The sequence below is a fragment of the Lactuca virosa genome, chromosome 5 (assembly GCF_052849685.1).
Source record: "Lactuca virosa cultivar CGN04683 chromosome 5, Lactuca_virosa_CGN04683_v6, whole genome shotgun sequence".
Lineage (NCBI taxonomy): Eukaryota > Viridiplantae > Streptophyta > Magnoliopsida > Asterales > Asteraceae > Lactuca > Lactuca virosa.
Window position 1 is genome coordinate 339,841,278 of NC_136430.1, and position 17,176 is coordinate 339,858,453.

At 33.5% G+C, this 17,176-nt stretch overlaps 1 protein-coding gene and 1 long non-coding RNA gene across 2 annotated transcripts; one reads left to right on the forward strand and one right to left on the reverse strand.

The window, feature by feature from the left end:
- The first annotated feature begins 11,306 nt into the window (after positions 1-11,306).
- LOC145113310 (uncharacterized) lies at positions 11,307-12,078 on the forward strand. The gene is made up of 2 exons (XM_079049419.1): positions 11,307-11,540; positions 11,662-12,078. The coding sequence occupies exons 1-2, from the start codon at positions 11,307-11,309 to the stop codon at positions 12,076-12,078; spliced, it is 651 nt and encodes a 216-aa protein (XP_078905545.1).
- A 644-nt stretch (positions 12,079-12,722) lies between these two features.
- LOC145112742 (uncharacterized) lies at positions 12,723-16,094 on the reverse strand. Its single transcript, XR_013710645.1, has 6 exons — positions 15,940-16,094; positions 15,765-15,849; positions 15,239-15,422; positions 14,894-14,931; positions 14,558-14,673; positions 12,723-12,780 (listed from the first exon to the last, which is right to left on the reverse strand). It is a non-coding gene; the product is annotated as an uncharacterized LOC145112742 (long non-coding RNA).
- Between the last annotated feature and the right edge of the window lie 1,082 nt (positions 16,095-17,176).

Sequence of the window (17,176 nt, forward strand, 5' to 3'; positions counted from 1 at the left end):
AACTTTATTTGGTATGTACTTGACCCGACCCGGCATGGTCCATTTGGGTTGCATGGCATTGCAATACTTGGATAGACTAAATGAGAGAATAAGGCACTTATGATTATTAATATATTATAAGTTCTAATATATTAATAATAGTATTATTTAATTAGTATTGATCAAGTATTAATCTAGTATTAATTTGGTGATCAAAGTGAGACTAATTAAATATATAGGGTTGATTATGACAATCATCAATTCTTTTATGGTGGATTAATGATCCATGGTTTATGGGTTTGGTTATAACCATATGGAGCTCCATGGATAGTCCATGGGAGTTACAAACCCATGGGTCATGAGAAATCAAGAGTCATGACAATTAAGGGCATTCATGTGTAAACCCTAATTGTGACAACACTATAAAAGGAACCCTATGGCTAGCAAAATCGTGACCTAGTGGACCTAGTGTTACTAGAGAGGGCATAACCGATTTTGAGGCTAAGTGACATTCTCTCAAGTTATTCCAAGTCTTGTGGTGTTGTGTGAAGCATTTGAGGCACAACATTTGGGGTGCTAGGCTCACAAAGTCTTGAAGGAATCCAAGCAACAACAAGGTATGTATTTCTACTAGTTTTATGTTTTATGTAATCCCCATGCCATGCTAGTTAGGAAATAACCTTGAAAAAGAAATTTGCATGTATATAGAGAAAACATAGATTCAAGGTTATTAGGGTTGCATGTACACTTAGGAAGTGTTAGAATGCTCAAAAACCCATCAATGTCAACATAAATATTGTTTTAATATTGAGGAGGATCCAAAGACTTTTAGTGAAGCTATGGCTTCCAGGGATGTTCATTTCTGGAAAGAAGCAATTCAGGATGAGATTGATTCTATCATGCATAACAATACTTGGGTATTGTCGGATTTACCTCCTGGTTGCAAGGCATTGGGTTGTAAGTGGATCCTCAAAAGGAAAATGAAGGTGGATGGCACAATTAATAAGTATAAAGCCATATTGGTTATCCAAGGCTTTAGGCAAAAGGAAGGCATTGACTTCTTTGATACTTATGCTTCTGTTGCTAGAATTTCCACAATTAGATTATTGTTAGCCCTTGCAGCTATACATAATCTTGTGATTCACCAAATGGATGTGAAAATTGCATTCTTGAATGGTGATTTAGATGAGGAAATTTACATGAAACAACCCGAAGGGTTTGTGATGTCTGGTAATGAACATAAGGTGTGTAAGTTGAAGAAATCATTATATGGTTTGAAACAAGCACCAAAACAATGGCATCAAAAGTTTGATGATATGATGTTGTCTAATGGTTTTGCATTAAACCAGGCTGAAAAATGTGTATATAGCAAATTTGATTCTTCTGGTAAAGGAGTTATAATTTGTCTATATGTTGATGATATGTTAATCTTTGGTACTGATCAAGGTGAAGTTGATAAAACCAAGAAATTCTTATCATCTAGTTTTGACATGAAAGACATGGGGGAGGCTGAAGTAATTCTTGGTATAAGAATTAGAAAAGGAAACAATGGGATTTCAATTTCTCAATCTCATTACATTGAGAAGATATTGAAGAAGTTTAACTTTGAGAATTGTTCTCCTGTTAGCACTCCTATAGATCCTAGTCTTAAGCTTCTACCTAATAAAGGATCTCCAGTGTCTCAACTTGAATACTCAAGGGCTATTGGTTGTCTAATGTATGTCATGATTAGTACTAGGCCTGATATAGCATATGTTGTGGGAAGGCTTAGTAGATATACTAGTAATCCTAGTTCACATCATTGGCAAGCTGTAAGTAGAGTATTCAAGTATTTGAAAGGGACCATGAATTATGGTTTAACTTATAGTGGTTATCCTTCTGTTTTGGAAGGTTATTCAGATGCCAGCTGGATTAACAACTTAGAGGATCACTCCTCTACAAGTGGTTGGGTGTTTCTTCTTGGAGGAGGTGCCATTTCTTGGGCATCTAAGAAACAGACTTGTATTACTAACTCAACTATGGAGTATGAGTTTGTTACTTTGTCTGCAGCTGGTAAAGAAGTTGAGTGGCTAAGGAATTTGATTTATGAAATTCCATTGTGGCCCAAACCGATATCTACCATTTCTATCAGATGTGATAGTGTTGCAACCTTGGCTAAGGCTTATAGTAAAGTGTACAATGGAAAGTCTAGAAATTTAGGTGTTAGACATAGCATGATTCGTGAGCTCATCATGACTTGTGATATCTGTGGAGTTTGTAAGAACTCAGTTGAATTTAGCCGATCATCTAACCAAAGGATTAGCAAGAGATCTTGTGCACAAGGCGGCTGTAGGGATGGGTTTAAAGTCCACTTAAAATCTTTTATATTGAGATACCCAATTCCCATATAATGCAATATTAGATGTTGAATTCAATGTGGAAAGCTTGATATTTGAAGATTGGAACACATTTTATGATCATCCCAAGGTATGTGTTCAGTACTGCAAGTTAAGGAGGTTGAAATTTTATTTCTTAATAGTTCTTTGAAAAATTGCATTTGCAGGTGCAAGAACAAAAAAACTACATATATAAGCATGAAGTTTAGCTTCTTCAAGAAGTTGGGACTTGACTTTGATATGCTTATTGAAGGATGGGACACAAGCTAGTAAAATATAGTGTCAAGTTAGAACTTTGAGAATGTAAACTGTTGTGTATATTATCTTCATGTATTCACTTAGAATAGAAAGGGTTCAATCCTTAGTGACACCCTAATATTTGAATATTTGGAATAAGTAATATACTAATATGAAATTCAATCGTCACGATATTTCATTTATGCATCAGTTTGTTGTTATGTTTTTTGTTTTAAATTAATCAAGATTACACTTAAATTGGGGAGGTTTATTGGTGATTTGTTTCACTAATGTGATTTAAGTGTAATGGGATTACTTTGTTGACCAAAAGTGATCTTGATAAATATTAAACAAGTTAGGAAGGTGTGGAGTGCACACTTGTTTAAGTTTATTCAAGATTAAAAGTAGACTGTCATTTAGGGGCGAAGCCCCTGAACGAACGGGGGTCCGGGGGCAGCGTCCTTGGGAGCGGGGTCCAAGGGGCGGCAGCCCATGGCTGGGATCGATATTTGACCTAAGTTTAGAATATTTGACCCGTTTTTTGGCTTGGTATTAATCCTTATAGAAAACCCGGATTTATGACAGTTTTTTGACTGTTGCCAAACTGTTTTATGACAGTTTTGACAGTTTTCAGACAAAGGAGGTATTTAACCAATTTTGGTCAGTTTTTTCTGGTACTTACGGAATTCATATATCTCATTCTCGGTTCTATTCTCTTCTGAGTCTTATCCAATCAAAGATTAGGGAGTACCACCCAATACTTTGATTTGATAGTGAAATCACAATTCTCAGAATATCCAAGTGCCTTTATTACCCTCAAATTCTAACAAAATTCGGTGTACATCACGAACAAAATCAAAGAAAAGAAGAAGAAAAGTGAAGGATAATTGGTTTTTGCTTTGGTATTGTCGAATAACAAAAGGAAGAAAGAAAAGAGGAGTTTGTTTGATTCTTGATAAAGTTCGGCTGCCACTTCAAACAACAAATTGGGCAACAAAGCAAACTCATTTAAACCTACATGGCAAGTTTTATGCCAACTAAGCAGTCAACATGTTAAGTAAAAGATCAACTCATTTAGTAAATTAATCATCCGGTTACCACTAGGTTACATAATAACAAAAATTCAAGTTCGATGGAATTTTTGAACGGTTTGTTAAGTTTAAGGGTATTTGTTGAACAAGGTAAACTTCCATGATATTTTTTGTACAAATTTGAAACTTAATTACCCATTTAAGAGGGTGTTTGGGATACCTTTTTAAACAACTTTTTGACTTTTATCTTTTTCAAAAAGTAAAAAAGGCCCAAAAGTCGTTTGGCAAAAAGAAAAGTCCTTCTCATTTTAACTTTTGGCCAAGAAGTAAATGAGGACTGGACAAAGGATGCATATTCCCGTCTTTTTGAGACTTTTGAACTTAGAAAAAGAAAATTACATTAATGCCCATTAATGTCTTACAACCATTCACACCCACCACACCCAAATCGTATACCACATATTTGTTTCTTCTCTCTCTCTCGCTCGCTGCTCTCTCGTTCTCTGCTCTCTCTCGTTCTTTCTCTCGTTCCACACCGACGACTCCTCCAGCCACCACCGGTGCCGGCATCGCTACCTTCGTCTGCGATCAGGTAAGATTCTCTATTCCCGTCTTTTTGAGACTTTTGCTCTCTCGTTCTCTTCTATCGATCTGTTCTCTTTTCCAGTTTGTTGCTCTGTATTCTGTTGCTTCCTTCCGTCTTCTCTTTTTCATCCTCCTCTCTTCTATTTTAGAGAAAGAGACACAAACCTTTACTTTTAAAAGTCCGATATGTTCTCTTTTCCAGTAATGCATCGAATAGTTAAGTCCTCTCCATATAACAGTTACAATTTTTTCTGGTTTAGTCTCTTAATTCTATGAATTGGTGTTGCTTTGGTTTGATGTTGTTTAAATGTTCATACTATGTAATTCACCGATAATGGATGAAAACCACACTAATGTTGTTGATTGTGAAACATCTTTAAAAATGAAAAAACCAAAATTCGTATGGGATAATCTAGGGGTGTTGAGCGGGTAAATTTTTCGGGTTTCGGGTAATTCGGGTTTTTCATGTTAAGAAAATTACCCGTTACCCGACCCAAATTAAATTCGGGTATTGGGTCGGGTTCGGGTAATTCGGGTATTACCCGGTTTTTTTTAAATGGCATCTAAAAATAAATTTAATGAAATAAATATGTCGTGCTTAAACTTTGAACATTGAGATATTTTAGTCAATAACACTTGAGATATCAAGTAATCGTTTAACAATTTAATCTAATCTAATAAGATGTTAAAAAAACAAATAATTAAAGATCTTAGTTTAAAAGTTGAATCTCATAATATAATCAAAAAAGAGTTTAATATAACAACCAAAGTGAACCATTTAAATTACTTGATATCAATGTATATATGCATGTATTTTGCATTTACCAAAAAAACTCACGTCTTAAATCTAGAAAACATAGAAAACCATTACATATTATGAAAATAATAATAGGTCAAGTTCCAAAAGACATTCATAAATATACTCGTTCTTATTGCACCTTCACTACTTCGTCTTGCTCAATTCTATATATAAAAAAAGTCAAATAATGTTAGTATTAAAAGGAAAACATGTAAAAGGAAACAAAAAAAAATCTTACAAAGTATCCACCTACTTTAATCACAAAACATATGTGCAAAATACAAAGTTTTTAAACTACACATTATAAACAATAGTTTATTGTCCTGATGTCTCACAATAATTCTTCTTCCCTCATTGTTGGGTCTAAAATATGGTTTATACTTTGCTTTTCTAGGAAAATATTTTTTTTTATGTCTAGGACCATAAACAGCTCGGTGTTTACGGCTATGTATGTGTTTACGGTTGTGTGTACGGCCGTACACGGGTTTACAGCCGTAAACCCGTGTACGACCATATATAGGGTGAGGAGTGTGTGAGAGTAGGAGGCTAGAGAGAAGGAGAGCATATTCTAGAGAGAGAAAACTAGAGAGAAGAATTGTGTGTGAGAGAATCTAATGTGTATAGAGCATCATTCATATCTTTGAATACATCATAGATTCAAGTTATTCTTCTTCTACTTCTCTTCTATTTTGATATGGCATCATCCGTTTGATTGAGATTCCGCACCATCAAACGGATCTGGTTGATACACAAGCAGATTGAGGACTTACAAGTGGTATAAGAGCTTGGATTGTATCAATCAATTTTGTCAGATCTGGAGCGTATTTGATCGTATTTTTGAAGGATTTTTGCGTTTTTGGATAGATATCTGAAAATTAGGGGGAGGGGGGTTGTTCTTCGTGTTTTTCATAAAAACAAGTTCTGGATCGAGTTTTGGAGCAAAAAGTGTGAAAAACGTCATTTTTCTTCCCATCAGTTGAAGGTGTATGGCCAGTTGAAGGTGTACGGTCCTCGGTGTACGGCTGAGCAGCCTCGCACGTGTACGGTCCAGCTTCGTTCTCGGCCAGCAGCTCCAGCACGTGTCCGGCCATCTTCGCACACGTGCACGACCTCGCAGCACAGCAGCGTATATTAAAAAAAACCTTGGGGGGTGTCGGGGATCGAACACGGGTCTCCTCCCTAATCAACCAACGTCTCTTCCACTTGATCTACTAACGAACTCGTTATTCAGCCTCCGGTTTTAAATCTTAAGGATTCGCTTTCTCGGTTCCTTTTTCGCATTTTGACATATTTAGCCCAAAAAATCAATTTCTTTTATTTTTAAATTTCATTTTCAACCCAAAAATTTTAGTTTTTAATTTTTGACTTTTTGCTTAAAAGTTTGACCTTCGACTTTAAACTTTGACTTTTTCATTTAACTTTTAAATTTTCAAATTTAGCTTTTCGGTTTGACTTTTAAGTTTGACTTTTTAAATTTGACTTTTGAGTTTCTGAGTCAAAGGGCAATTTAAAAATAACATATATAAAAAAAATGAGTTCCTCAAACATCCCGGTCAATGAAGTTTTTTGTTCTCAATCTTGTATTAAGACTGTCAAGTTTTTACGTGAACAAATCAAGTTGATTAAAAGAGAAAATGAGGATCTAAAATATGAGAGGTGTACTATTAGGAAAGAACAAAAACCATTAAAAGAAAAACTAGAGGCCAAAACTAAGGATTTTAGGAAATTGCAAGAAGATTACAGCAACAAGTGTGTAAACTATGATCTCATTAAAGGCAAACTTGCTGCTGTAACTACCGAACTTGACACATTGAAAACTCGTTTTCAAAATGCTGATTTTAACTTCAAAAAAATTTGATGTGTCAAGCGAGAAGGTTGCAACTATTATTGAAAAACAAATGAAATGGAAGGACTAGAAACAAGCAGGAATAGGATATAAGAGTGTCCTTCCTCCATTTAATCATTCGTATTACGTTAATCCTTTAACAAAAGAAGAGATCGACAAAGAACCTTATATGGTTTATGGTAAACCTGCTGCTGAACAGGCAACATGACCTAGTGCTAGGGTTTTAGATACTAATGTTTCTACTTCTGATGCAGATTTGTCTCTAAGCCAAGGAAAGCAAAAGGCTGGAGAGAAAGTGTCTAATGATAAACCTGATGTTTTGATTTGTGATGATGTGGTTTCAAAATCTGATGATTCTGATAAGAGTGATGATGTGTCTGATAAGTCTGATGTTACTAGCACATCCACTCCATCTACACCTGTCACACAATCTGTTTCTTGCACTTTTACATGTGGGAACAATAAGAGACAAGGCAAGGGTACGACACTAGGGGCAGGAAGAAACAATTTCCCAGTGAAGAAAAAAACATGTTTTCACTGTGGAACACCTGGACACATTGCCAGAAATTGTCCAAATCGCGCTTACGTTCCCTACTACGCACAAGGATGGCAAAATGCGCCAAGAGTGAGATTCTCCAAAGGAAATCATTCGAGATCACAATCACGAAATGGCGACTGGAACGCGCAGAAGGCCAAGAATCAAAATCCCAAGGTCAAGAAGAGAATGTCGGCCAAGAAGCCAAATCCAAGAGATGCTCCAGCGAAACCAAGACCGACTAGGTCAAAGTCATCTCGGCAACCGACTTCAAGTTCAAAATCAAGTGCCGAGGCACCCATCCGCTCGAAAAAGAAATGGGTTAAACCCAACTACTGATGGGTTCCAAAGATTCACTCACCCAAATCTTCTAATGATTCTAATATTTCTACATCTTCTGTTTGTGATAAGCAGGACATGTCATGGGAGAGAGTACCTTGCAAAGATGACAAATGTCAACCCAAATTCAAAATGGACTGGGTTTCGAAGACCAACTGATCCCGCTCTATGTTAGAGCAGCTATGGAGGAATATCATCAGACCTTGGTTTGTTGATAGTAGTTGTTCCAGGCACATGATAGGAGGCATCTCTCAACTGTACAACATTCAGAACTTTGTTTGAGAGTATGTGTCCTTTGCGGGAAGGGAAGAAAGGCAGGGATCACACATGGGGTTTGTGCTTAACGATGTGAAGAATTTTCGGATTTGTTCTGAGACTATGCGTGCTGTTCTCAGACCTTCTAGATGCAAATTCAATCGGTGAATTACGGTTTGATTTTTCTTCTCGATACTCCTGAGTTTATCTTAAACTAATTCATTTTAAAGACAATTTTTTTATTTTTTATTTTCTTATAGTTTTTCGTTAGTAGGTGTTATTGGGAAGTGATATCAAGAAAGTGATAACGGGCAGTCTAAACAAGTGTAAGGGACTGAATCTGAATTGTCTACACTCTGTGTTCAATGTGCTGGTAGGCACGAAGGATTTGACAGTGTGGAATTAGATAGGATTGTTTGGACTGACCATACGACGCTCGAGTAGATTGAGCAGTGAGATAAACACGGGAACCCACAAGATACACTAAATTAATACGCATCTAGAACTATGATTCAACTTTTCCTTGATGTACGGACTTATGTCCTTAATTCTGGTTCTGATAAGGCGACTGGGGGGTTCTGATAAAGTAGGTCTGTAGGAAATTATTTTCTTGCTTTCTATCTGTCAGTCATATGTTGCTTCCTCTGCGTGATTGGAAAAGATCCGACCTGGAATGCAACATATGTAGCTCTATTTCTACGCACCTCCTTATCTATGAAATTCTTTCTATCTGTTAGCCATATGTTGTCCCCTCTGCGTGATCGGAAGATCCGACCTGGGACATAACATATGCAACATTCTACCTCTTAATCCCTCTATCTCTGTTAGTCATATGTTGTCCCATCTGCGTGATTGAAAGAGATCCGACCTGGGACACAACATATGCACCTATTTCTAAATCTGACTTCCTCCTTAATAATTATTTACTCACCTAAAGTAAGGAGTTCTTTGGAAGTTCTTGATAACCAAGGTATATCGGGAAGTGGGGAACACGTTCTAGTGCAACTAAAATTGAACCATTTAAGAGGTTGTCTGTAGATCTCGCTGCTTAATTTAAGTGGACAACAACACCCGTGGTCGTCGTCAGCTAAATGGTATATTTGGGAAAATTTGTCGATATCCTTCGTGTTTAAGTGGACCACAATACCGAAAATTGACCAGATCTATTCATGAAGGTGAAGGTACTGATAAACAAAGTTAAGACTGTCTCACAACTTTGATCCCAAATATTTTTTTGTTTTTGTTAAATTTGTTCATAGTTTTCCTCTATGCACAAATTTAGGGGGAGAATTAAAAAAAATTCAAAAATCAAACAAAAATCAGAAAATTAAAAATCCAAAAAAATAATGTTATTTCTGTTTTATTTATTGTTCAGAAAAATCAAAAATCCAAAAATATTCTTGTAGTTTTTTGTTTTGTCTTGAAAAGTGAATTCAGATGTAGATGAGACTTATGGAGACTGTATCGAGATTTCTGATCCAAAGCTTCATCTGTGATCATCGAAGAATTCTCATTCGAAGGAACAAGAAATGAAGATTATTCTTCCAACATTTAATCCTTCAACCCCAGAAGCAATGTCAAGTTGTACTTGAAGATTATGTGATAGATTGCATTGAAGCCTCCTCAATCAATTTGCTGTTATTCTTGTATCTGCTGAAGTGATCCAGAAGATTAGATCTCTCTATTGTTCTCTCTGAAGATTCTCAAGCTGAAAAGCGCCATCTTTCAAGAATCTTTTCAAGAAGCCTCCTCACCCAATGTGCGTTCAGAGTCAAATTTTAAAGAAAAGCCCAACTGCTCAAGATGAAGTCATTTATTGAAGATTCATCATGTTCATCTTGAAGTTCTGAAGAATTTGAAGATTAATGCTGAAGCCTAGTTCCCAATGAATATTGACAAGAAAAGACAGCTAATTTTTAGGGGGAGCTTGTTGGGTCAATTAGAAAAGAAAGCTATAAACCAAGGGGGAGATTGTTGGGTCTAAAATATGGTTTATACTTTGCTTTTCTAGGAAAATGTTTTTTTATGTCTAGGACCGTAAACAGCTCGGTGTTTACAGCTATGTATGTGTTTACGGTTGTGTGTACGGCCGTACACGGGTTTACGGTCGTAAACCCGTGTACGACCAACTATCTCATATATATGGGTGAGGAGTGTGTGAGAGTAGGAGGCTAGAGAGAAGGAGAGCATATTCTAGAGAGAGAAACTAGAGAGAAGAATAGTGTGTGTGAGAGAATCTAATGTGTATGGAGCATCACTTATATCTTTGAATACATCATAGATTCAAGTTATTCTTCTTCTCCTTCTCTTCTATTTTGATCTGGCATCATCCGTTTGATTGGGATTCCGCACCATCAAACGGATCTGATTGATACACAAGCAGATTGGGGACTTACACTCAAATGTGTTAGGTTTTGTGACATAAGTTTATAACAAACCTTGTGTTGTGTTTTTTTTATAAACAACTGTCTTTACTACATACCAAACATCTATTTTAAAAAAGATGTTCAATTCCCATAATATATCTTTATAACAAATTTATTATACTACATTCCAGCACACCGATCCACCATTCATTTGTTTGACATCAAAAATTCAAGAATGCAAACAGAATACCAAAAAGTGAACATAACCAGGTAACAACAAGATTAAGAATGCAAACAGGAGAGTAACACAACATAAAGGATTTAAAAAAAAAAAGAAAAAAAGAAACATATGCGCACTACAAAAGCGTAAATTCAAAATCGAAATTGTTAGTTATATTTGGTGATCAATTTTTCACACTAAATCAAAGTGTATAGCTTAAATCGGAGTAATCAAATTCAGAATCCAAGATTACGCACCTTAATATCATATGATTAACTAAAAAAAGGGCGAGAATTGATGACTGGTAAGAGACCGGGAACTAACCTGCGATGACGAGTTGATGACCGGCGACGACCTGATGAACGGTGACGATGACCGGTGAATCGGTGATGACGATATGAGGAATGACGGACGAGGGTTTTTTTTACGCAAAAAAAAATCAAGTCGCAAAGAGTAGAGAGAATAGAATGAGGTGATTGGGACTTGGGAGGGGAATTGGGACGGACTACAAACGTATGCAATACAAGGATCATAAATGGGTTTTAGTATTGGGCCATTAATTTTCAAAGAAAAATCAAGTAATCGGGTATACCCGAAACCCAACAAAGATACCCTTTATCCGACCTGAAAAAAATCGAGTTACTCGAATACCCGAAAAAATTAACCCGATACCCGAAAAAATTGGGCGGGTAATTCGGGTAACGGGTATTTTCAACAGGGCTAGGATAATCGTACCCTCATGGTGTTTGTCGATTCATGCTTGATTGAACTAAGAAAAGGCCATAGACCCGATACTCACTTTGATAAGGTTAGGCGGAAGAATTTACAAAATCACATGAAGGGCAAAACAGGTTACGACCTTGAAAAGAAACAACTAACAAACAAATGGGAGAACATGAAAAAAGAGTGGAAGCTTTATGAACGGTTAATGAGGCTTGAAACCGGACTCGGTGGGACGAGAAGCCTAATAGAGGCATCACTGAGTGGTGGGAGGAGAAAATAAAGGTATGACTTACAATTCTTTTTTAATTATTTTAAGTTATGATTGCATATAGATTGAGCATTTGTGATTTACATTATCTTTTGTCACGCAGAAGAATAAAGAATATGCCAAATTTAGGAACACAGATTTGAGCATATTTGATGAGAAATATGCTCTTTTGTTTCAGGATTCCGTTGTCATTGGAGATCAAACTATGACACCGTTACAATTTCAAAACAATAGCAATCCGAACGAAGAAAATATGGAGGGCAAAGGAGATAGTGATGAAATTAATTTAGATGATGATGAGCCTCTTTTTCCTAGTTTCCCTGAAAGTAGTTCAACTAAAAGGAAGAAGAAAATCTCCTTTTCCAACAACCGTTCAACAAAGAGTAAAAGTTCAGTTTATGAAGAAAAAGTAGATGCTTTATTGGAGGCCATATCGACAATTTATGATCTTCTTTATGAATTATTTACAATTTGTATTTTGCTTTTGTATGAACGTAATTTAAATATTATCATGGTCTAATCAAAAAATTACAAAATTATAAATTGTGTGTAAAAAATTGTTATGTATAAAATAGTGTAAAGTAGTAAATCATTGAATATCTGTAAGCATGTCATTTTTAGTTATTTTACAGCTAAAAGTTAAGTCAAACACTTTTTAAAAACAACTTTTGGAGAAAGTTAAATCAAATACATTTTAAAAAACTACTTTTGGAGAAAGTTTACAGAAAGTCTTTTTACAAAAAGGACTTTTAAGGTTTAAAAAGAATCCCAAGCACCCCTAAGTCATTTTCCCAAAAAAAAAAAGGAAAAGAAAAGAAATGGAAGAGGTGGGTAGAAGAGTTGTTACTTTTTCCAACAAATAAGGAGTGGGTGGGCTTTAGCATTTAGAGTTAAGATGGTTGAGTTATTTTTAGTTTTGAAAAAATATTAACCGAAAAAAAAATCAAAGTAGGGATAAAATAATGGTTTTACATCAATTATGAAACAACATAAAATCATGGGGGTCAACGTGTAACTAAAAGTATAGTCACTCTTTTGCACCTCTCTATTCTAATATTCTTAATAAAAGAGTCATTTGGATGCCACATGTCACTCTTTTGCACCTCCAATTTGCCACGTGTCCTTACCAGGGATGTGTTTTGACTCAAATTCCCGCCCATTTATTCCACCAAAAAATCGAAAATATCAGCTCCTATAAATCAGCTCATCCATTTAAACTTACCTGCAAATAAAAACTATAATCAATCCTACATTTATGGTTATTTGTTTTATGCCATAAAAACGGAAATCACTCCTATATATACCGACATTATCAACTCCTGTAAATCAGGAATTTTATATGCCATATTATGCCATATATTTGGAAATTGAAAACATAAAAATCGAAATTATCACCTCCTCTAAATAAGCATATCAATTTTTACCAAATCGTTGACTTCTACTTTCATATCCTTTAAACTACAAGTTCGTTCTTATTTTTTCTGCCAACTATTTTCAGATTATATCTCATCTACTGATTTTCAAATTTAAATCAATTACCCACTAATCAAATCCACAAAATCAGGAATAAAATCTCCAAAGTAAAATACCTTTCCGGAATTAAATAAATTATTTTGCCTCATTACTCTCTGCATATTTATATGAACCCATAGAATTGCACATCATTTTCTACTGCTATGCCCTCGAATTTGAGTGAAATTCTCTGCTCTGCTCTACCGATTTCTTAAAAGTTAGTAATTCTACCGATTTCTTAAAGGTTAGTAATACATTCTTTTCTATTAGTATTTTCTTTTAACATCAATCTGCACATCATTTTTTTTTTCATATTTTTTTGTTCTTTTTTTTGTCTTTGTTTTCAAACTCCAATTATACAGTCAGTCAACAAGCAAAATCTTGCCCAACATTAAGTACAAAACATTATTTAACAACTTAATATAAATTTGGTCTTGAAGCATTAAGGTCCATTGTTATACTGATATACATTTTCTTTCAGAGATATAAGAATTAAAGTTCTGTGATTCATCATTTTTGTTTTATAAATTGCATCAGATTATTAAATGTAAAGTTTGTGGGCTGAAAATAATTTTATGTTCACATATGTTCAATAAGTTCAAAGTTCGGAAATCATGGCTTTGTTGTACATTTTGATTTTTCAGGTAACATAATGAAAAATAAATTTTCTTCTAATTGTAGCAGTTGCTTGCATTTGTCTTTGAAATCGGGTGTATACATAGAAATATACTTTCATATTAGTAAAGATTGCCTTTTAGTTCTTTAAAAGAGTATGAATATTTAAACATATTATACGTATTAAGTAAAAGCCAAATTACACAAAAGCTATGACTTATAGTTTTTTTAAAGGCATTGATGACCTGCCAAAGTTTTGATATTGTTCTTTTTTTTTTCTGTCATTTTTGTTCAAACTCTAAATCGTTTCTTTTAACATAAACTTCACACCGGTTTCTATTTTTTCATATATTTTTTTTCTCTCTTTTTTTTTTCTGTCATTTGTGTTCAAACTCTAATTCGTTTCTTTTAACATAAACTTCACATCGGTTTCTATTTTTTCATATATTTTTGTTCTTTTTTTTCCTGTCGTCGTGTTCAAACTCGGATTGCTTTACAAGTTTACAACTATAGTCTTTCACATTTTATTTGTTTATTTTAGCATCATACTTATTGTTATTTTGTAATTCATCTTATATCTCTTATTTGTTTATTTTAACATCATACTTATTGTTATTTTTTAATTCATTTTATATCTGTTATTTGTTTATTTTAACTGTTAAGTGCAAATTTTATACATTCTTTGCAGATCAATGGCGCAGATAAATGTTACTTTCATTCCAGAAACAGTCGTTGTGTCATGTATTTTCAAACTGCAGGGGTATATTCGTCCATTTGAGGTGGAGGTGGAGAAGAGAATGATGTATTATTATGATCTGGATAATATGTTTGTATGACATTGACATTGATATCACTGGGGCCCACATTCTCACCTTTATGTTCGATTTCCATATAATCATCTTCTTCAATGTCAATCTGATAAGCTCTTGAGTTTGCATTCTCATGCTCATGTTGATGTTCAATTTCCAACTCATCAACTTCAATGTGACTGTCACACACACAAACACAACTCAGAACCATTTATTTATTATCAAGGCATTGTACTTTAAAGATATACCCAATTATATTAGTGTAGTTTAAAAAAGACCACCCAATTAGGACAATGTACTTAAAATTCAGGAAATGGCTAGATACATAAAATGTTTAAATGGAAGATAAAAAAAAATTATACGCTTATATATTAGATACCAGAAAAGCAATGTACTTACATTGTCAAAAACTTGCTTCTCCTCCCATCTTTCTTTAGCTGCAATTTAATTTTAAAAAAATAGGTTAAATGCATGAAAGGCGAGGCACTGACCACAAAACTATTATAATAATGATTTTAAAAACTCAACAATATAAAATTTTAAAAAAAATCAAAAAAGGTATTACGATTATGTTATTCAAAAAAATGACAAAAAACGTTATAAATACCCCAAAATAATGATTGATAGTGCAAAAAGCTTTTTTGGAACAAAATTGAAATAATCAAATATCCTTCAAATCAAACATGAACACATCACAACTTAAAAAAAATATAATATATAAAATAAAAAAGGATATGAACATACTATAAGCTTCCAGTAAAGCAGTACAACATTATGTTGGAACAATGGATAAGGGTAGCTCTCAATGAGATTTATCATTCATTAGTACAAATATCCATTGTCATTGATCTTGATTTGTTTCAGGTATGCACCTTGACACAGCCACCAACAACATGAGCATCCTCATCAGTCCAAAATTTAGTCTTGCCTGTTACAAATAGAGAATAAATCTTAGGATTCTTCATTCTTAAATCTTAATACTTGATTGTTAAACTTAAATTAAAGTATACAAAACTTGGTGTTTGTGTGATACAATGCTATGGATCAGATATGGATCATTTGTATTATACATAAAATTGAAGCCCTTAATATACAAATATACAAATGTCATATAATTTAGAAGGTATATTAAATAAAGTAAATGTTTTATTTACTCATATGATCCCCTGAATAATCATGCACAAAATTTTGTCTAAAATTTAGCAAATTTAAAATTCAAATGTTTAAAAAAATAACCAAATTTCAAAATTCGAACCAAAATCATATCTACCTTATTGTGTTTCCGCTCTTAACGAATGTGAGGATATTGTTTTGAACGGCTTCAGTTTTCGCTTATATCTTCATATACAACATTTCTGAAAGAAAAAAAACAGGTAAAATTTCTTCCACATAATGTATTTTCTGTTAAAAAAACTAAGATTAACAATCAATTAACCATCTCTTACCTTCAATCTTGCTTTCTTCAATTATGGCTTTGTTGTACATATCTCAAACATTTCGGAAATTATGGCTTTGCTGTACATATCTTAAACATTTGAAAAAATTACATTTTATAATGAATGTAATGTATGAATCCAAATGCATTTTCAAGAGAAAAGATGAGTATGTGGTGGGATGATATGTGCCATTGGCAAAATGGCAAATGGTTTAGGTTTTTTAGACATCTCATGATGGAAACAATTATGTGCACAAGCTTTTTGTTTGAAATGCTTGTTTGCTCGTGGTTGATGCTATGTCAATTGTTTTGGTCATTTCAAAAATATTGCCGATTGAATAATCTACCAACTTTGCTTTCCTAATTATTAAATTTTTCATTATATTGCTCAATAATTAAGTTATAATTTTATTTTTATTTTTTTAATTTCTTATCCGTGGTGTCCACGGGTTATAACCTAGTAAAAGAATAATATTATTCTCATTTTGACATGTGTCACCCTATTAAACATCCTAATTAATGTCATGTCACTTGTCAAGCTATTGATTCTCAATTTAAAATTTAAAATTTAAATTTCTCACTCTAATTACATTAAATTAAATTAATAACATTAGAATAAAAATTAAAGTAAAGTTAATACAGATTATAAGGTGATATAATTTCATGTATTTATTTAAATTAATGATTATAATTTTATATAACTAAAAATATCTCTTAATTAATAATTTATTTAAAATAAATGATTAATAATTTTGAGTTTTTAATATGAAAATTTAATTAATTTTGTAATCGTGGTTTCTATGTGTTATAAACTAGTGCATAATATACAAGTATATTAATGCATTTAATGCATAATATACAAGTACATTAATGCATGAAGTATATTTTCAATCCATTAACTTTATATAACCTGCCACTTTCAACCTTTTTATTTTGTAAAATAATATTTTTCATATTTTTACTTTTAAAAATATTATTTTCATCCATCCACCTTCAACTTTATAAAATATCACTTTCACCTCTTCGTTTTCTAAAGTATCCTACTTATCATGTAGTATATATATACGATTTTTCATCATCTACTTTGTAAAATGCATTTTTCACCCCTTTCATTTTTAAAATGTTACTTTGACCATCTCAACAGAGAAAATGCACTATGTATAACTATGTCGATACATAAAGTGTGACTTTAACCCCTCAATTTTGTATAATATGTTACTTGCAATCCCTCACCCCTCCGCCGTCAA

Coding starts and splice junctions, on each gene's coding strand:
- LOC145113310 (XM_079049419.1), top strand. CDS start 11,307: ATGGTGTTTGTCGATTCATGCTTGATTGAACTAAGAAAAGGCCATAGA. Junction 11,541..11,661: donor GGACGAGAAGCCTAATAGAG/GCATCACTGAGT, acceptor TTTGTCACGCAG/AAGAATAAAGAATATGCCAA.